We start from the raw sequence: 23096 nt of genomic DNA on the forward strand, positions 1-23096 counted from the left end.
TTGTATGTAACTGCATATGTGTTTTTACATGCAATCTGACCATGTCATTGGTGTGCCCAGTCACTAGTTTTCCCATATTTGAAATAAAACTGGCCTTGCTTTAAATTGTTTCTTGACACAGAGAAAACAAACTAGTGTCATTGCTCCACTATTCATTGACATCTCTTCATACCCAATCCCAAGGTATGAGATTACAGTCTCATGCAATAATAGGTTCCCAGACCCCATGTGCTGAGATTTTGGTCACCTTATTCTCCACATGGATTGCAGCCCCAATTACTGATAGTTACCTAATTAAAAAGTACTGAGATTTCAGTCCTGTGTACTGCTTGGTACCCAGTCCCCTACTGCTGAGACTCAGATTCCAGACAATAATGGCTGTCCAATCATGCATTGCTAAAATTCCAGTACATAATATTGGGCTCTTTATCTCCCCTGGTGTGGAGATTTCATTTCTGAGCTCTAATAGGTACCCATTGTTTCCATGAAGGCATTCCATTTCCAGTCACAGATGGGCACCTGTTCCCCAAAGCTGGAATTGCAGTCACAACATAGTACTAGGTATCAAAACCCTCCTAGTTAAGATCTAACATGAGACACCAATGACAATTTAGTCCTTCACTGCAGACATCCCCATCCCAAGCAATGAGTGCTGAGTTTTCAATTGTGAAGTCTCAATTGCTGGACATCGATGGGTTATCAGTTCCTCAGTGCTAAGATTCTACTCTGAAACACCAGTGAGATCTCAGTCCCCAAGAGTTGACATTCTGCTTATAATACAGGCAAGTAGTCAGCATAGTAGTGCTGAGATTTTGTTTCCTAGCTATTGATGAGCACACATTCCTCAGTGCTCGGATGTCTGTCTATTGCCCTGACAGGTAGCCAGTTCCACAGGGGTGAGGTTTCATTTATGTATACTGCTAAACATGCAACGATCTAGTGCTAAAATGTGATGATAGGTGGTATTGCCAGCCATGCCATGAGAAGTAGGGCAGTGAATGTATAATTTATGCCAGCACAGCTAGATGGAATTTTGCAAATAATTATTTGTCATTTGTATATCAAACTGATTTGTACAGATGCTTGTGCTGAAAATGTATTTGTGAGGCTTGCTTGTGTTAAAATGTATCAACAGTGTGCCATGCTAGAAGGAAAAGAAATGTACATGTATTATTGTAACTGAATTAAATGTATACATTGTAACAACATATACTGGGAAAGAAGAGGCTAATCCACCTGACTTTGGAAAATATTCTTGAAATTAAATTACTTTATGGACTAAGCCATAAAGATGTTATCCCACAGTTTTGAAAAGAGCCAGAGTTGCAGTGTCTGTGCTAGAGAATAGTTGGTATCTCCTGTAGGAAGAATGAACTTTTTTTGGTTTTATGACTTCCAGCAGCTGCACCACATCTAAGCAATGTTTTATCTGTGTGTATTATAGCACATAGGTGCCACTGGTAGCTTCTAGTGATGGGGAATAGTGTGGTAAACAGAGTCAGATGACCAGATGTGTGTGATGTCATCCTGTACTGAAATAATGTTTTAATATTAGAAGAGACTGAAGTCTCAGTAACATTCTGTATTGTGTCTTGGATCTGACAACAAGGACCACTCACCCATCTTGTCTTGCTCTATTCAGTAAGTAGGAACAGTAATTATTTTAGTCAATCAGTCACAGAATAATGAAACTAGTTAAATACTGTTTTTCTATAACTGTGTGAAACATTCCATCTGTGTTATTTTTAATATTCCATCTGACTAAAACTCTCGTGTTTACTGTAAATAGATATTTAGTATTTTCATGTTCTTTTATTTGTATTATTATTAAAAATAGTTAAACTTTTCATTGTAGCTAGTCCTTTTTTAGAAAAATATTTAAGTTTTGAGAGTATTTGCACATATTTATTTGGTGATAACTCTGGCCACTCTTGAAAGCCTGGCTGTTTGGTCAACATTACCATTTGTATTAATTTCAATCAATATAATTGGGTACCCTTGTAAAATCCTTAAAGTAGCTGGCAGGGGTTCTGGTGGCAGCGATAATGACCTTATAGTCTTGGCAGAAGGAGGCACAGCAGGTGAATCTGTACCAGCCTTTCCCAAGTGTGTGTGTGTGTGTGTGTGTGTGTGTGTGTGTGTGTGTGTGTGTGTGTGTGTGTGTGTGTGTGTGTGTGTGTGTGTTTGCAAATCGAATCTCAAAGAGTATGTGTCTCAGCTGCTTTGAGCAGGGACACAAAGCACTAGTTTCACAGAGAGGGTGTGGGAAGACGTATCTTCAAACTCAGCTAAGGACTCAACTCTAGGCTGTGCCAGTGGGGAGTCTTATTGCGGTCTAGAACTAGCCCCCAGACTGAGCATGTTCCCTGGTTGCTCTTAAGAGAAATGATGCTTGGTGCAGAGAGGTCTGCATCTGGAAACACTGAATGTATCAATTTGTATTCTAAGTGAGCGACCCTCTTCAGTGTCAGTGGTGAGGATTCAGGATCATTGATTACTGCCCCAGAGTGGGGACCTCACATAAGATATCAGTCACATGCACTGAAAGGCCCCCAAATCCTCTTTGTACATATTTCATTCTAATACACCGATGGCCACCCAGTACCTCAGGGCTAAGATTCCTGTCCCATGTACTGATCTGTACCCAGTACCATAGGGCTGAGATTTTAGTCTCAAACATTGATAGGTTCCCAGTACCCCAGGGATGAGATTCCAGTCTCATAATCTGATGGGTATGCAGTACCCCAAGACTGAGATTCCAGTCTTACACACTGATGACACCTGTATGCCAAGACTGAGATTTCAGTCTTACACACACTGATGGACACCCAAATACCAAGTGTACTGATTCTGGACCCAGACACTGGCAGGCACAAATACCAAATACTGAAATTCCAGTCCCGGCACCAAGGGCAGAAATTCCCAATGCTGGAATTCCAGTTGCAGATACTGATAGACAGGCATGCCCATTATGAGATGCCAGTCCTAGACTTTAAGGGGTACAAATACCCAGTGTTGATATTCCAATCCCAGGCATGGTTGAACACAAGTACCCAATGCAAAAACTCCATTATAGGCAGTAATGGACAGAAATACCCAGTTCTGAGATTCTAGTCACAAACACTGATGGAAAAAGTTACCCCGTTCTGAGATTCTAGTTACAGGCACTGATGGGCATAAATACCTAGTGCTGGGACTCTAGTGCCTGGATCTAATGTGCGGTGATACACAGTGCTCCATTTCCAGTCCCAGCTACTGATGGCAGAATACCCAATGCTGAGATTCACATTTTATACACTGATTGTCATCCACTCCCTCAGTTCTGTGGTTCTAGTACCAAACAGATGAATACTCAGTCCTACAGTGCTAAGATTCTTGCACCAGACATTGATGGACATCACCAGTTTTCTAGTATTGAGTTTCCATTCCTAGAATCTAAAGAGCATCCTTTCTCTCACTGCTTCAATTTTAGTTCCAGATGCTGAAGGGTACCCAGTCTTTAACTGTTGAGACTGCATTCTCAGACTCTGATGGATACCTGGCACACCAGTGTTCCACAGCTGGAAAGAAAGAAAGAACATTTCTCATTTTACCAAAGAATGAAGGAAAACATCCATTATAAGATTACACACCCACATACAAACACAAACACACTTCTAACCTTCTCACAACATACACACTTATGCACACCCTGCCTCATAGACTCAAAGATACCTGCTATCTGCTGTTTCTCAGGCATCACATTACCTGGACTTGAGAGACAGAGGTAAATGTTTGCATTTTTTATATATTATTCCTATGAAAGCTTCAAATATTTGTCAGTTCTTGACGATTTTTTAATATTTTAGTCTCAGTCTTTCAACATATCTTGGAACTTCATTTAATGAGACCTATATGACAGTAATTTTATAAATCTGTCATTTAAGGAGATTTTGCAAAGCTGCTGTAAAATCACATTCACAGTGGAACTGTGCAATGGCAAGCATCATTGTTCATGAGGCCGGGCCCTAAGATGAGTAGACTGAACAGTTGGCTTTTCAGAAAAGCTACCAGAGCTGTTATGTATCACATGCTGCCCAAATGTTCTTTATTCAGAGCAAATAAAATGTTTAATCTAATTTACAGAATATCATCTGAGGCACATGAACGTGTTTAATATATTTATATAGCAATGGTTATAAGAATATTATGTTAAAAAATATGAGACAAACAACTGAGCATGTACTGCAAAGATGCTCTTGTATTTAACCTACCAAATTAAATCTGATAGCTTTCAAAATATTTAATATCTTTAGCCAGGTATACAAACCAACATTTTAAAACACATTATAAATAAGCCCATTGCCATTTCATTCATTATTACTGGAATGGATTCCGGCCCAGAGATTCATAGGAAAGTTTTAAGCATCAGAAACTTAAGATCAAATAATAGCTGGGGGCTACAGGACTGACTAGTATGAGAAAGCATGTTAAGCCTGGGGCCTTCTCTTACTTTCCTGAGGTATAGTAATAGAGAAGAGTGCAACTGGTGGGAGCATGGCCTAGTAGGCCTTCAAGTATTATTCAGGTGTATTTATTTTTACAAAGCTGTATTTTTCCTTTACCCTGCTACATTTGGAGAACATTTGCCCCCAGCCCAAAGCCACATGAAAAATGACACTAAGGCCATGTACTTATAATGTGGTGATGCATGATAACAGATACTCCTATGCATGACTACGAGCCTGTCTGTATATGGTCCTCAAGCACATGAAGAGGGTTGACTAATGCTATCAACAATATTTGCTCAAAATCAGTATCATAGGGTCTCATGCTTGAATTTTCCCACAAAACCCAAGCATGCAGGTTTATCTCTACTAACTCTTCCACTTTCCTTTCTGATTGGCCTTCTTACATAAGAGTCACTAGATAAAGCTAGATATAATGTTGCATAGGCAGACGTTTTGCTCTTATGTCAATGGGTTAATACGATGGGCCAGATGCATGAACGCCTACACAAAGTGTACACTAAGTGCTCACGGTCTGTTTTCAAGAACAACCCCACCACATTTCTTGTGCAGTCTATTGACTTAGAAAGATAACACTAAGTGTAGACATAGTCAACACACTGTGGTAAACTTTATAAATCCCCCCTCAATATTTAAGGTTGCAAGAAAATAAGTAGAAAAACTAAAATTAGGAGGAAGAAGGTGGGAGTTAAGTTGTGTTGTCTATTCATTTAGATTGGGTACAAATAATATAGCTGTATATCTTTTCATATTTTTCTGAGGCAAGATATTTGACATTGTGAAATGACTGTTTAACATATGCAAATCCATTATTTCTTTCTCTGAAAATTCCTCATGCTGTAATAGCACATGGCTATAATCAAGATTTGCTTATCAAAAACTTCTTGGTCAGTAGGTAATGGACAGCATTTTAATTTTTTTTTCTTCCAAGTATGTTTTCTAAGAGCCTTAAATAGCTAATAATTCTGTTTTTGTCTGTAAAGCTTTGATCCTCACTTATTTATTTTTCAAGACACAGGTTCCCCCTAAAGGAAAGAGTTCATTATGCTATTCTGTCCAGCATTCACTTAGCATGCACTGTACATTTGTAACTTACTATGTAGGTATCTTAAGGAGATCCCAGTCTTCAGTGGTTTTAAAAGGTCTGTTAGAGATGCCTTATATTTTAACTGTATTCATTTATTATTTACCTCATTTGACAATCTGTACAACATTTTTCTTAATTTATGCTCATTTTACTTTTTCTAACTTCAATATGTATTTTTATGACTGCTTTATTTATTTTTATGTATAAGTGCTTATTTGTGAGGAAGTGAATATATGTAAATTTGAAATCTGAATGCACATCTCTCTGGTGGAATATGATATTACTGAATTTGTCATTTGGTACCATACCTTGGCCATGATAGATGTCATCCTGAGCATGTGTTAGTAGACAGGTTACTGGGGTTTAAAAATTATGTTTTAGGTAAGGAACTGTGTTAAAGAAAACTGTGGGTAAAATGACAAGTGTGTTAAAAAAACGATTTTGCCTTATACTGGTTTCTTTATTTTATATCAGTTAAAAAGAGGTACTGACAAACATTTCAGACCTGTAAACCAAGCTTCCACATTGTTACTCTCTGTCTGACACAAGTGTACTTAGGTAAAAAATGTGACACACACATTAAAATGCATATGATGTAAGTGTTCAGTTTCAATATGTAGCATTGAAACATAAACAAAATTTTCTTTTGCCAAAATTACCTTTTATATCGTTATAATTTATATATTTCAATTCTCATATAGTATTTGTCAGAGGTGGCTCATGCTATTGGGCTGCAGGACTGCAGCCCCCCAGCTGTACAAAATAAAGAAAAAAGAAAAACAAAAGAAAAAAATAAATGCAACAACAAATGCAAGTCCCAGAACTTGCCCATGAGCACTCACAGCATTTCCTGCATCCGGACTGCTACTGAACCAGTCCGAAACATGCACACAGAATCCAGACTGCTGGTGAGACAGTCCAGATTAGGAAGACAGCCTGCAACACCAAAGATCACAGAAGTCTGTGCAGTTGTAACTGCATAGACTGGAAGAGGATTGGACTACAATATCTGCAGGCTGGGTAGGAGATTGCTCCTCTCTCTAGCTTTCTAGCGCTGATGGACATGGACTTGAAGCAGTGGAAATACTCAGGTAGGATACTTAACAGCTTGGATGGACTTTTGATGCAGGAAGTGTGTGTGCTCTAATGTTCATGGATGGACTTTGAAGCAGGAATAGTACTCTGATGGAATGTATACTCAGGTAGGATACTTAGCTTGGACGGACGTGGGTGTGTGTGTGTGTGTGTGTGTGTGTGTGTGTGTGTGTGTGTGTGTGTGTGTGTGTGTGTGTGTGCGTGTGTGTGTGTGTGATGCTCCAGTTAAATGCACCTGGTGGCTAGACTCAAACCCTGTACCTTGAGAGCAGGTAGCAAGAGCATGAATTCCCTACCCACCACCACTTGTGAAATGTTTGCCTCATATTTTTGTTCTTTTCTGTTTCTCATAAAATCTGTGGTTTTCTGGATGTTGAATTCACTAAATAATGACAGGCATTTGGATTTCAGACTTCCTATTCTTCAGAAAGTACATGGTAACACAAAACCTTTTATTCTAGCAATTTTCTGTTTATAAGATCAATATTTGAAATGTGTCCTTATTTTGGGGGCTGTATTCCCCCATTATTGGCTTTGTCTAAGTGTATTGTGCTAAGAGGTTGAGAGCTATAGTGAGAACTGAATTCACTAAATGATAGCCATTTAACTTTCATTCTACCTGTCTTTCAAGAAACAGCTTATTTGGCATAGTGGTATATTGCTCTGACTGTAGTGAACAGTGTCCTGATTTCAAGACTTGGCAGTGAAATGCATGGTGATAACACAACATTTTATTCTAGCAATTTTCCAAGATTAGACATTTAAAATGTGTCCCTAGTTTTTGGGCTTTTGCACCCCCCCCCCAATAAATTCTGGCTTTTTCCAGATTTCGTGTGCTTCAAAGTTGAGAGATACAGTTGAGTGTCGAGTGGATTTTACAAGGAGCTGAGAGTTTGAAGAGAAGTTTAGTGCTGCTTATGCTGAGTCTGCTTGCATTGTTAATAGTACAACAGGTAGTGTACTTGCTTTTGATGCAGAAGGCTGTGGGTTCTACTCCCACAGTATATAGATGTATTGCTGATACAGTACTGTGTTATACTTTTAAAGGGGGTGGATGCTGCAGTCCTGAGAATGTCCTCTTTGGTGAAGATACCTAGTAACGGTGAAACTGTTATCAGTTTGTCATCCATTCCCTATTGCAATATTATTAGCTTATCATATTTTTTAATGTAACATAGGCAATTTATTCCTCAAGGGCAACAAACACTTTATTTGTAGATGAAAATATGAAATATAAAGTTGTTTGCTAGCAGCAACCTCATTTGTTATAGATCTCTTTAACGTGGAATTATTTAGATGACCTTTACTTCTGCAGATACTGTGCATATTAACTGATACTGGTGGATTGTAGAAGTTTGAGTAGACTTTTATGATGGAAATGTTCTGAATTGAAGAAGGGTGTGAACCTGAAAGCTTTGTCTTGTGAGAAAGGTGTATTTCTTTCTCAACTGTGTGGTATTTTTTGGATTCGTTTTATACAGCCTTGGTGTTTCGGTAATGTTCTGAATTGGACAGTTTTGCCATTATTGGTGTATGCATTTTGTTTCATTGTTTACTGGAAAATGTTCAAAACAATAAATTTAAAATGCCCTCTAACAACTGTACTGTATTATACAAGGAATATAATTTAATACAATCAGGAAGGTGTATCAAAGAACACATGTATGTTTCCTGTGCAAGGAGCCTATGATTTGAAAACAGCCCAAAGTTAATCTTTATCTGTCACTGGTCAGATGTATTTTCTTTGAATGTGGGTTTCAACACTGTTCCAATGAATGTGAGTTTTAAGGGCAGGGAAGTTTTAATGCTAAAACCGAAAATAGAAATACCTTGTTGTTAATAAAGGAACCACAAAGCAAAGATAAGTTTAAAGTCACAAAAAGCAGAGGTTCCATGTGTGGCTCACAAAAATGGTAAATAATCCTTGGAAAACTAGAAAAATCTTTTATTTTATAAAACAGGTAAGCGTTTTCGTGGACCAAAACCGCTTCATCAGACCATATTAAAATCACTAGAATAACTGGCAAGTATTTAAAACACAAACCAACCAATCAAATGTAGCTGTAAAAGGAGGGAAAAAATTCACTGAGTATATAATACATGGCAATTCAAATGTGACTAAAGCACTTCAAGACAGATAATCTATCAGCAACAATAAAATCAGTGGTATAAAACATAGGATGCAGAACATATCTATGCACATATCTGAGAAAAGCTAGTGCTCTGAGTACAAATGTACAAATGTACAATCCTATAGGAAAACATATTGATAACTATGCTAATGCTAAACCCATGCTGTGCATATATATACATATATATAAAATGTATATATAAAAAAGAGAAAAATATATATACAGATGTAAAACCTATTGTTGACTTAACTCATATTATATATATATATATATATATATATATATATATATATATATATATATATATATATATATATATATCAAGTGAAGGTCAATGTTTAAGCTTTTAAAAAAGGTTTGAGGGAAACCTTACTATTCAAACCAGGGGGTCTATCATTCTGTAATTGCAGTATCCATTCCTGTTCCTTGGATTCAGTTTTATTTATGAGGTCACCACCCCTAACACTAGATCGTACAAGTTCTAAAGCTAGAAATTTAAACTTATGAGCAGAACCTTCACTCTTAACATGCATGGCCAATGCATTTGTTTCTTTGACATTTCTGATGTCTCTTAAATGCTCTAAAATTCTCTCTTTGAATGCCCTGTTCGTTTTGCTCATATAAAATGAGAAACATAAAGTGCAGTAGCAAAAATATACCAAATGTTTAGTAGAACCATCTGCATAAAAGTCAGTATCAATTTTAAACCCAAGACTAGGATGAGAAAAATAACCACCTGTATGTAAATGAGTACAAGCCATACATTTTCTGCAGGCATAAGTACCTTTCCTATCAGATGAAACAAATTTCAAAGAATTCAATGGTCTGTAGCAGAGTTGTTGTTTAAGGATTCTATTATTCCTAAAAGTAAAATCTGGTTTATTTCCAATTGACCCTTGAAGTTCAGGTATAGTTAACAAAATATCCCGATTAGTAGTAATAGTCTGACATACCAAATTAATGTTACTGGCAAAAATCAGAGGCATACAAATCTTCTTTCTTTTATCTAAAGCTATTATACTGGGATCAGAGGTACTATCAAGATCCTGTAAAATGGTGGGAGGTGTATTCTTGCCAAAATATGATTTACATCTCGTTTTCCTTTCTTTCCAAGCTTCAGGTTGTTTGTCAATGGCATTACTGTTATAGCCCCTACTAATAAATTCTTATTTTAGTAAACCTAAAGCTGACACTAACTTAGTATCATCATTGTGCAGACGCATAGTATAAAAATTTGTCCTTGGAGCACATTAGACTTAACATGATTCGGATGCATGCTACTATTGTGCAGGATACTATTGCGTTTAACACTCTTCCTATAAACGCTAGTTGAAACACAATGTAACATATCTTTACTGATTTGAACATCTAAAAAGTCAATACAAGTAGTCGAATATTTGAAAATAAATTGAAGAAAACTATTAATACTATTTAAGTACTCTAAAAATTCAATTAAAAAATCCTCTGTACCACACCAGAGAAGAAAAAATATCGTCTACAAAACGAGTGTACCATCTGATGTAACTACTGTACTTGACATTGGAGAGAACATACTCAGTCTCCCAATTAACTAAAGTTAGGTTGGCGTAGCTGTTGGCACAAGCTGTGCCCATTGCTATGCCTACCTATTGTAAGTATAGTTTGTCATTAAAAATGAAGACATTATTTTCAAGAATAATCTCTAGTAAGGTACAAAGAATGTTGATCTTGTCAGTGGAAAAGCCATGTAAAGTTAGTATCTGTCTAATATTGTCAATGCCCCAATTGTTGGGAATAACTGTAAATAATGAAGCAATATCTAAAGTAACAAAAAAGCAAGGACCTGAAATAACATTAAAATAATTACTTAATTGAGAAAGAAAATATTTGGTGTCTCTCAGTATAGTGTTACATTTGTCCAATACAGTATGCAGATTATTTTCTACAAATATTGATAGAGGTTTGGTTAACCAGCCTCTACTAGATACCATTGGTCTCATCGGGGGTTGCTATAGATTCTTGTGTATTTTTGGGAGACCGTATAGTACAGGAATAATAGGATTTTCATCTTTAAAATAATTAAACATAGGTTCAGATATTAAACCTGTTATAAGAAGGTCAAATATTAAAAAGTCGTCTTTATCAGTAATACCCTTAAGTATGCCTGTTGTTAAAGAAATATAAGTATGTGTATCCTGTAACAAATCCATCATGCCTGCTTTATAAATATGCTTATCTAATACAACAATGCATCCACCTTTATCAGCTGGTCTTATCTCAATGCTCCTCATATTCTTTAACTCAAAAAGAGCTTATTTCTCAGCAAAAGTTAAGTTATAAAAACAACCATTCTGCTTTTCTGAAAATTTCTGCCTCGACTGTCTTTCACAAACATCAATAAAAAGCTCTACAGTAGCATTTGATGGGGGTACAAAAGTACTAGGTTTCCTAAAAATGGTTTCATAATCATTATCTTTGTTAAAAATAGTTCTAAGAGTAAGAGTTCTACCAAATAATTTTAAATCCTGTAGAACATCAGTTAAGTCTGATTTTTGCGCTGGAACAAATGTTAGCCCTTTATGTAAAATTTAAAGCTGTGCATCAGTTAATGAAACAGATGAGATATTAATCACTAAACCTGTTTCAGCATTTTTTCCAGTCCATGTTGAGTCTTCCCCGCTCTGTAGCTGCTGAACCCTGGGATTTGTGTACCAGTTCCTGGACCTGCCACGTATTGGTAGCGGGTTCTTTGATAAAAAAAGTGTTTCAGTCGTTTGAACAGCCGTCGGATCACTGCCGACCATCAGCATGCTGTTATCATGCATTGTAACTGGTTTGAGTTTGACTGAGGGTTCATTTTGAAGAACAAGTGTCTTATGTAAATTAATTGTACTATCCAGACTGTTGGTACTATTGTCATTTGTTGCCACTTCAATATTGGATGACTTCAAGCCCACAACCGCAGGTAAAACATGAGCAGATTGTTGAGAGCTCTCTCGTTGGGAATCCACTCTGTGAATAATCTCAGAAGGCCGCCTAGTTCTTGTAAAATGTGACGTGCTTGTGATGTTCATTGATCTCTCCCTGGACCAGGAAAAGATGTGACCGTTCTCAAAATCAGATTTGTCATGTTGGATTTTTTTAGCTTTAGCCATAGACAATCTTTTGTCATAAGCCATAATATTATCAAACAATCTGTCCATCTTGTCACCAATTACATCAATGGAATAGACTTTATAGATGGTCTCTTGCACTCTTTCTATTTGTTTAGTGATCTCCACCTCTTCAGGTCTAAAGAACTTTATTAATAATTTCATGTATTTCTCACTGCATTCCAAGTTAAGTAGTTGCCATCGCCTTAAGAGTTCAGGGTAAGTAGAAACATACAAAGGCATGGTCAATACCCTAAGTCCTCTAGGTGCAAAATGTAATTCAAGTGAGGCTGCCAAATGAAAGTGCTGCCATTACAGATGCTTATATTTGTAAAGAGCATTCTCTAAAAAATGATAGTCCTTATTAAAAGCCTCAAACATATTAAAATCAGTTGTCATGTCATTGAAGTGTAAACTCACAGTTCCATCCAGGAGAGGAATAATTTGTTGTTGCAGAATTGTATTAAATCACTGATAATGAGAATTATTCACTGTGGCTTTAGAGCTGGTGTTACAAGAAGTTGAGGCAGTCGCAAGCATTCCAGTACTACCTTCAGCCATGCTTCAACAACAAGGAAACAAATGAGTAAAACCAAAAATAGAAATACCTTATTGTTGATAAAGGAACCACAAAGCAAAGATAAGTTTAAAGTCACCAAAAGCAGAGGTTCCAGGCGTGGCTCACAAAAATGGTAAATAATCCTTAGAAAACTAGAAAAATCTTTTATTCTATAAAACAGGTAAACGCTTTAGCGCTTTCCCAGATCAAAACCGCTTAATCAGACCATATTAAAATCACAAGAATAACTGACAAGTATTTAAAACACAAACCAATCAATCAAATGTAGCTGTAAAAGGAGGGGAAAAAATTCACTGAGTATATAATACATGGCAATTCAAATGTGACTAAAGCACTTCAAGACAGATAATCTATCAGCAAGAATAAAATCAATGGTATAAAACGTAGGATGCAGAACATATCCATATATATATCTGAGAAAAGCTAGTGCTCTGAGTACAAATATACAGTCCTATAGGAAAACATATTGATAACAATGTTAATGCTAAACCCATGCTGTGCATGTATATACATATATATAAAAATGTATATATAATAAAGTTTTAATGCTAAGTCTGTTTTCATTGTGAGACTGCATTGCTTTGTTTAGCAGATGTCTGTTAGTGTTTGTGCTGTAAAATGTAAAATAAAACTTTTAAATGAGATCCAAATAATTGTAGAAGTAAAGCAGTATGCACATTACAGTGTTTATGGTAAATGGGGCAAAATAGCCAAGTAATGGGACATTGGAATAGCTGCAGGGGGGAGACACCATTCAACCATGATTTTGTGAGGGGGGAGGGTAGCAAACAGCCCTGGCTGAACTATACCTCTTAACTGTCCAGATTTTTGCAGAATAATAGATTTTTTTCTTCTTATTTTTGGTTTGCTCCTCATAAAATGTGTGATTTTCTGGCAAATCATTTAGGAATGAAGTCACTAAATAATGACAGACATTGAGTTTCAGACTTCATACTCTTCAGAAAAAATGCATGCTAAGGCAAGACCTGTTATTCTATCAATTAAGTTTATACAAGTGTAATTTTAGTACTGTTTGTATGTTCCCCAAATATATTTGGCCTTGTCCAGCTTTCCTGCATTAAGAGGTTGAGACATACATGCAAATAAATCGTTTTGTAGAATGAGATATATCCAAACCTCTCAGCTGTCCCCAATTTTGGCTCAAAATGTTGCTCTCCCCCATAACAATCCCTCCACAAATTGGCAAATTTGGAAGAAAATGTGGAGAGTTTACCGTTAATAACCTGGCTCAAACCTCACATTACCAGTGAGCAAATTCTCTCTTCAGGCTTCAATATCCTAAGACAAGATCGATTGCACAAAAAAGGGGGTGGTGTAGCTGTAATGTATAAACAGAATCTTAATATTTAAATACTAAACTTATCAGACCCCCCCAACTGATAAAGAAGAAATAATCTATACCAACATAAAAGTAAACCAAGACAAGACCATTAACATAATAGGATGCTACTTCCCACCTGGCAACAATATCCCTCCGCTAGATAACCTCCTCAGCTTGGTAAATCATCACCTTCCACAAGAAACCATAATATTAGGTGATTTTAATATAGACTGGCTATTCTGCTCCAACCACCATCCAGCCCAACATCTAAATCATCATGTTTTTTTTTTCCAACTTATCCAGACACCCACCAGAATAAATAAGAATTCCAACAAGCATTCTACTCTTGACTGGATACTAGTCAGCAAGAGCCCCCAGTCATTCACAGCTGGCTGCCTACCAGATAGCCTCAGTGATCAAATCCCAACTTTCCTACTCAAAAAACACACATATCAGGCTAAACCCATTACCTACCAGCAAATACGTAATAAAGTAAACTTTAACCCTGACAACTTCATCTCAGCCCCAAAAAAACTGCAACTGGACTCCATTAAAATACCTCAACCTTAATGACGCTGTCCAATTTTTAAATACAAGAAGTAGCACGGATCCTTAATGCTCCACGCTAGATATTAAAGCAAGGCACTCGCAAAAACAATAACGTGCTTTTAATGTCCTTAAGGACATTAAAAGCACGTTATTGTTTTTGCGAGTGCCTTGCTTTAATATCTAGCGTGGAGCATTAAGGATCCGTGCTTCTTGTTGTTTTGAACAACTTGTGTTTTTTACTAGTTTGTTTCCCAATTTTTCAATACCACATTCCTTAAAGTCCTAAACACCCATGCACCCACAAGAGTTACTAGAGTTAAATCCCAGTCTTCCCCATGGCTACAAAAAGCCACTAGATCAGAAATGAAAAACCGAGATAGAGCCTGGAATCACTGGCGCAAGACAAAAAAAAACTCTAATATACAGAAATTATGTGAATTACATAACAAAGTTAAAAAATTCTGCCCTGAACTCCACCCAAAACAACCCTAAACAATTCTGGTCAGCCATCAACTCCATTCTCCACCCAGGAAAATTAGGAACCCCTCCACCAAACAAAACAAACTCCTCTGAAATTATTGCCACCTCCTTCAACACTCACTTCACACAAACCATTCTAACACTAGCAAAACAACACAACCCCTTTCCCCTACCCCCTCCAACTACTAACCTGTCCACTGCATTCACTTTCTTCCCTATCCCTACCTCCAACATAAAAAAAAATCTTATTGAATCTAAAGCCCACAAAACTAGCAGTTGACAACCTCCCAGCTGAGTATGTTAAAATTGCAGCTGAAGCCCTAGCCTACCCAGTTGCAATCCTGATTAACTGATCTTTATCTGAAAGCTATGTCCACTTCACTATGGAAAATATCCCACATTATCCCCCTCCACAAAGGAGTGCCCTCCGCAGAATTCACCAACTACCGGCCCATAGCAATTCTGTCTCCTCTATCCCAAATACTTGAGAGATGTATTCACTCTCAAGTTCTAAACTACCTCCTTACTAACAACCTCCTATCTAACACACAACATGGTTTATAACCATACCACAGCACAACCACTGCCTTACTTGCTTTCACTAATACAATACTTCAACATAAAAACAATAGTTATTTCACCTCTGCAACTTTCCTAGACTTATCTAAAGCATTCGACATGGTTTCTCATAAACAACTAATCACTGTCCTCAATACTCTATCCTTCTCTCAATCTGCCACAAATTAGTTCCAGAGCTATCTGACTGACCGCCATCAATCTGTTGTTTGGCGTAAAGATATATCCCCCCAACTCCCTGTCTCAGTAGGTGTTCCCCAAGGATCCATCCTTGGACATTACTCTTCTCCATATTCACTAATAATCTAGACTCTGCTACCAAACAGGCCACTCTCATACAGTATGCAGATGATTCCACCATCATCTGCTCAGTCCACTTCCTACCTGAACTTCAAAAGACCACACAGGAAGCCTTTTCCTCAGTTGAAACTTGGCTTTCAGATGCACAATTAATACTTAACCCAAACAAAACAAAATTCCTCATCTTCCAACCCACCAAAACACAATCTAAACACCCACCAATTTAATGTTAAAGCCAATGACAACACCATTACCCCCCCCCCCAACAGACCACACCAAGCTACTTGGAGTTGAAATTGACAATAACCTCAAGTTTGACATCCACATCTTGTTAATAATAAAAAAATACACATAAAACTAGGAGCTTTATACAGACATAAGCAATTCCTCACCAAATCAGCCAAGATTTCAGTTTCAAATAGCCACCTTATCGCTGCCCTACTCCAGTCCTCTCCAGTCTTTACCAACCTAAGGCAAAGTGAATTAGGAAAACTCAAATCTTGCTACAACAATATAGCAAGGTTTGCCACTGATGCAAACTACCGTAGCCACCACTGCATCTCACTTACTGAACTAGGCTGGCTAGAACTCCCTCACCTCCTTCAACGGTACCAGCTCTCACTCGTCCACAAACTACTAAATCATCCTCTAAAAGTCCCCTCCTTACAAAATCTACTCCAACCCTATCATACCACCAGACCACTGCACTCCAGTAACAAAAATCAATTACAGGTAAACAGAACCAGGAACTCTGCTGGAGAAGCTCTCTTCTCCTACTCCATAGCAAAATTATGGAATACCCTTCCTCACACTATAACTTCTGTGTCATCACACACTAACTTCAAATCTGCTCTAAAATCTCATCTGAAAGAGCACTGGGCATGCCCCTGTAACAAACCTCTCTACCATCTCTACCATAACCTCTCTAATCCCTTTCTTCCACCCTCTAAATACCTCGGATTGCAGTCAAATACTTTGCTTGTAAACTTAGATCTCAGCTGTAATCTTAACCACTGTTATTCAAGGGTAAAACCTGCCAGCTCAGCTATTAAAATACTTACTAGTCTTTATGACACCAATGATATAACTGTTGTACTGTTAACTAAATACTTAATTCCATTTTGAACTATAACTGTTTACAGCTATTGTTAAACAAAACCTATCTATACTTATTGTAACGTGTAATTAACTGTGTGTTTTTTAATTGTTTTATTTTTTTTAATTGCTGTTTTTATGGTGGAGCTTTTTTCCCCGAGCCTCTGCCAAAAAGGGACCTGTGTCCAGTCAGATTTTCCCGGCCAACAAATGTAAATAAATAAATAAATAAAATAATTGTAATGATCAGAGTTATTGATTACTTTTATTTCAAAAATGCATGTAGATTTTCTTATTTTGTCAGCTACTCAAGTTAACAGTACTAATATTAAAAAAGTTTCCCTTTGACAGGTTCCCAGCTGTATTGTATGGCTATTTTATATTTTTGCATCACATTTTTGGTCAGGTTTTCATAAAATTGTGGTTTTCTGGCAAATTAGTGGCAAATCATTAAAAACTGAAGTTAGAAAATAATGACAGACATTTGAGTTTCAGATTTCATACCCTTCAGAAAATTCATACTAATGCAAGACCTACTACTTTATTATCTTTATAAGTTTATAAGAGCAATATTTAAAAAATTTCCTTATTTATTTTTGGGCCTTTGTCCCACTTCTGTTTATGGCTTTGTCCAGATTTCTTGCTCTGAGGCTGAGCAGTATGACAAATGTGTCAGGGCCATCACCATCAGCCAGAGAAATTTCAAATTGTGACATACTTGTTGCACCCCACTCCCCCATGTAGTGACTCTGGATGTGTCCAAGCAAGGCAAGGAGCAGTTATGCAGTGTAAGTGTGCAGAGTATCCCCCCCATCCAAGGTAGACACAAGTACTACAGTGGCTTTTCATCTGTCCTTGATTTTGTAAATGTTCCGGTTTTCTGTCATATTTTTATACTGTTGATTTATGCTTCTTCTTTTTCAGAAAATGCATGTTGTTGCAGTGCTTATTGCTCTGTGTTTAAGTAGCCATGCTTTAATGACCATCCTGTTAGCTTGTCTGAGACTGCAAGACGCAAGTAAGCTTTAATAAGCATACTGTTAAAGAATTATCAACATTGAAAGCCTTTTTGTTGTTGCCATGCAGAGAATATGTGCATAACTAGGTAGTGTATAAGCCTTAAGTATTGAAATGCATGTGACAGTATTTGTAATAAAGGACACAATTACAGTATTTTCAGAAGCTCATTACATTTGTTGGAGACTTGCAGTTATCTTTGCAGGCTTTACCTGTAAACTAAACAGAATGCCCATCTATCATGTGTGGTCCTTAACCTGCGCAGTAATCCTTTAAGCAATTTATCTTGAGCTTGTTTCTTGTTTGCTGTTCATTTTTTACCCAGATCATGTTTTCCCCATGAAACAAGTAGATAGTTGTTGTCAGGCTCAGGCAGCAGGTCTTTTTTGGATAAGAAACATTTTTACAAGTGGGGGTATCACAGAGACTGCTACTTTCAGCATGTTACTTGGTACTTTTATAAAGCTGATTATAAATTATAATTAGAACTGAAGTACAAGGAGAAGTGGTTTGAGTTGAGTGCTGCTTGTTTTTCTTACACTTGATTTTGACTAGCATTCTAGTAATGTATTTAAAAAGTAATTTATTTTTTCATGCCTCACAATCTTTTTGTTTCCATCTAGATATTACATAAGTTGTCAAGTAGCCAATGCATTCAAATATCTTTTTCTTCTACACTTCATTTTGTCTTGATTGGACTCTCATAATGACTGTTTGGCACCCAGAGCAGAGTATTTAATTAAAGTCCCAGTTTTTGTGGTTTTGAGCATGGCTATGCCCCTTTCTAGTTGGCCACACCCCTTCCCGTTTGCCCCACTCATTCAGATGTCCCCTGCAGCCCCCCTTTGATTTGAAATCCCCAGCCACCACTGGTATTTGTCTGATATGCAGCAGTGCTAAAGTAGTTGCTGGAGGAAAGGTTTTGTGCCAAATAGATCCAACACTGTTTTCAGATTGAAAGAAACATATATATTTCAATATCTGAAGATGAAAGGTGTAACATACCATTTAAATGGCCAAAATGCTATTCTTCAATAAAATATGTAGCAAAGATTATTTGATATGTCTGGCTACATAGGTTTTTTTTCTGTTATTGTGGGGCTGAGATAGTGTACACAAGGGTTCCTGTTGATTTTGACAGAGAGCAATGCACCCTAACAATGCACTTTCCTTCTTCATTGCTTTTAAAGTTTTGGGGATTTAAGAAGTAGTAAGAGATGCTTTACAAGCTAGGAACAAAATTCAAATTGCTTTTAAAATGCACTTTTTGTTTGGATAATTAAGACACACTCACACACACAATGTGTGTGTGTGTGTGTGTGTGTGTGTGTGTGTGTGTGTGTGTGTGTGTGTGTGTGTGTGTGTGTGTGTGTGTGTGTGTGTTTAAAGATATATATATATATACATATATATATATATATATATATATATATATATATATAAATATATTCACATATATATAAATATATATATTCACTCATATATATATATATATATATATATATATATATATATATATATATATATATATATATATATATATATTTATTCATTCCCCACCTTTTCTATTTCTTCTACATGGGATCAGATTGTTGCAACAACTCTGTCACCACTGCTCTCAATTCAGTTATTTCACTGCCACTCTTCTACCTTCTTCAACAGTCTTGTTTGACTGTCGTAGGTCTTTTTTCATGCAATCCATCAGTCTCTTGCCAGGATGTACTTGTTTCCTATTGCTTTCTTCCTGACTTTCCCAAATCGTCTTCATTGAATCTTCTTCAGCTTTCCTGCACATGTGCCCACACCACCATAATCTGTTCCGTTTGACCTTGTCTGTAATTGGAGCTATTCTGGCTTTTGCTTTGATGTCAGCATTTCTTCATTTGTCCCACAGTGTGTATCCTATCACCTTTCTCAAGCACTTCACTTCTGTTACCTCTAGCTTTCTCAGATGATCTCCCTTCACTGCTCAGGTTTCTGCGCCATGTAGAACTACTGGTCACACCATTGTTTTCCACACTTTGATTTGGCATTCTTCTGTCATACACTACTCCTGACACACTGTGTCGTTTGGCTGAAACCCCTCTGTTTCTAGCTTTGATGATCTCATTCAGGCTTCCCTTTTTCTCAACCACTCCCTCAGTTACCTAAAGCTGTTAACCTGTTCCACTATTTTCCCTTTTATCGCAGGTTTCATCTTCTGATTTCACCATCTGCTGCCATGTCAACAGTCTTGTCTGTACTCAGTTTCATCTTATGTGCTTTCAGTTTTGTATTATATTCTTGTATCATTTGCTGCAATTCCTTTTCAGAATCTGCTTGTAATCCCACATTGTCTGCATATGGCAGCTTTGCTTATCAGTCCCCTCCACCCTGTTAGCTAATGTAGTCCTTCACCAATTTGAACAGCAGTAGGCTTAGAGCTGAAACATGATGCAAACCCACTCCCAATGGGAACCAGTCTGTAACTCTGAATACTGTTCGTTCACGTGTCATTGGGTCCTTGCATATAGCCTGCATGAATTCTACCAATACTTCCAGGACTTCTCAGATCAGCTTTCCTGGGGTATAGTTGCATGCTGTCTCCAAGTCTAGGAAGCACCAGTTGGACTCTATTCTCATCTCTAACTTCATCTCCAATATCTGTCTCATTGCAAACACTGGGTTGGTTGTGCTGCTTCCTGATCTAAAGCCAAACTGCTGACTTCCCATCTTACTTTGTACTATGTGTATTTGTTTATCAGTCACCCTCTCCAAAAATGTAATGCAGTGTAACAGGAGTCTGATACCTTTCTACTGGCCACAGTTGTGAATGTCCTCTTTGTTCTTGTATACTAACACAAGAATGCTTATTCTCCAGACATCTGGGATACGCTTTTCTCTCAATGCTCATAAGACCAAACATTCTTTTCAGTGGAGGTTTTGCAGGCAGACTTTCCTATGAGATGATATTGCAACGAGGTAAGGGAATTTGCCTTTACTCTAATGTTATCCAGACTTAGAGTTGGTATATATAATTATCTGGAGCTAAAGAAGGTACAGGGAAGTTTGTTTGCCCTCCTGCAAAAAAAAAAAAAATAGTTGTGCTTGTTTTTGATTAATTCATATTCTTTCTAAAATGATCATTCATTTTATCTACTTTCAATAGTAATTTCTCTCCTAACTCACCCAAAATTTCAAACATATCTTCTGTGACCTTATCTGAGCCTGCTGCTTTTCTGACTTAATTTTCCGTAGTGATGTTTTTACTTTTTCTAGGGTGGGGTTCTTCTTGTTCTTTCATCATACACTATGCATTAGGCAGTACAGCTTCAGTATGCTTCTCTTAATTCAGCCTGCCATTAATGTCCGGTGGTCTGGTGAGCAGATAGCTGTTGGCTTCCCTTATGAATGGTGTCTGATCACTGCCTTCTTTATCTTTTAGTCTTTGCTTTGCAACCTGATATAGTTATATTTTACATATATTTGTATATATCTATGTATATATGGTTGCAGTTTACAAGAGAGAACACTCATAAGACCAAATACTATTTACTGATGTAAAAAAGATGCAAATGCTCATAAGACCAAACATTCTTTTCAGTGGAGGTTTTGCAGGCAGACTTTCCTATGAGATGATATTGCAACGAGGTAAGGGAATTTGCCTTTACTCTAATGTTATCCAGACTTAGAGTTGGTATATGTAATTATCTGGAGCTACAGAAGGTACAGGGAAGTTTGTTTGCCCTCCTGCAAACAAAAAAAAAATAGTTGTGCTTGTTTTTGATTAATTCATATTCTTTCTAAAATGATCATTCATTTTATCTTTGCTCATTTGGTCATTCAATATTTCATAATATAATCTTGTGTGAGTGTATATATATATGTATGTATATATATATATATATATATATATATATATATATATATATATATATATATATATATATATATATATATATATATATACCCCTGAAAAGAGGCTACTAGCATAGTGGGACTAATGTGATCAACAAAAAATAAGCAAATATTTATATACATGTATAATATATATATATATATATATATATATATATATAATGCCACATTTTTATATTTTACACACAATATAACTGTACTTTTTTTTATATTCTGAGCACAGTATCTTAGTTCTAAATTGTGATGATGTTATTCTTTTATGTTAACTTGTCTTTCATTATTATGCAATGAGTGCTTTTCTTTATTGAGGAAAATAACACATAACCAGACAACTGCACTCCCTATTAATATGCTTTCCCTATACAATTTTTATCTTGCAGAACTACTGGAAGCCTTCAGCAGTGGCAAAATTGCCAGCCTGATAGGTGTGGAAGGTGGACATTCTATTGACAGTAGCTTGGCGACACTTCGTATGTTCTACAACTTGGGAGTCCGATATATGACACTGACACACAGCTGCAACACTCCATGGTAGGTCTTATACCCTCCTTCCCAGGATAAAAAGTAGTAAGAAATATGTTATTCTGGATAATAACTGATTCTGAAAAAAAAAATAAGTGCAGAAGAGACATATTTACTCTGCAGAAGCAGAACCCCTTTCTTGCTTACCAAAACATATTTCCCCTGAGTAGCTCATCTGTGCCTATAGCTGTTTTTGTGCACTGTCATATATCCTCCTAACCATCTGCCTTGCAATAACACCTACACTAGCACTCAATAATTTTACTTTTGTGAAGCAAATAAGGGAAGCACGGCCAGGGTTACTAAGATCTCTGATTGATTGTGTATCTTTAGCTGCATAAATAAAAGTGCATTCTGTTTCATAAGAAAGTTTAGATTTTTTTTTTACTTTCAGCTTGTTATTGTAGCCTGTTTGGTTCCCATCGTCCAAGTACATGGCCATTATGTATTGAATTCCAGCTAAGTAGTTTCAGTCTTTTAATGTCAGTCCTCTTTATATTTTAGTGCAATTTTTGCATAGATTGTGTGTGCTGAGCTAGTCCAACTGTATGTTTCTGTTAGGACGTCACAGAGCTGATCAGGTGTCTGGCATCATCATAACATAGACCAATTGGATGAGAAGGTATCCGTGCAGCTCTGAATACAGGAGGCTGTACTCTCTTCTTTTGTTGGCTTCCTGCACATGACAATTAATAAGGCATAGTTGTGTATCTTGTGCTATCATTCTGTTTAGATAATAGTGTTTGTTTGGTCTGTGATCACTTCTATGCTGTGATAGTAAATGC

The 23096-nt window shown here is 36.9% G+C and overlaps 1 protein-coding gene across 1 annotated transcript in view; it reads left to right on the forward strand.

Moving 5' to 3' along the window:
- Positions 1-23096, forward strand: part of DPEP1 (dipeptidase 1) — a 250577-nt gene that overhangs the window by 97488 nt on the left and 129993 nt on the right. The window contains exon 5 of the mRNA XM_044081592.1: positions 22170-22320. Within this exon, the coding sequence (XP_043937527.1) occupies positions 22170-22320 (151 nt within the window). The remainder of the gene's footprint in view (positions 1-22169; positions 22321-23096) is intronic.

This window comes from Protopterus annectens, chromosome 8.part1, assembly GCF_019279795.1.
Source record: "Protopterus annectens isolate FY-2018-M chromosome 8.part1, PAN1.0, whole genome shotgun sequence".
In the NCBI taxonomy this organism is placed as follows: domain Eukaryota; kingdom Metazoa; phylum Chordata; order Ceratodontiformes; family Protopteridae; genus Protopterus; species Protopterus annectens.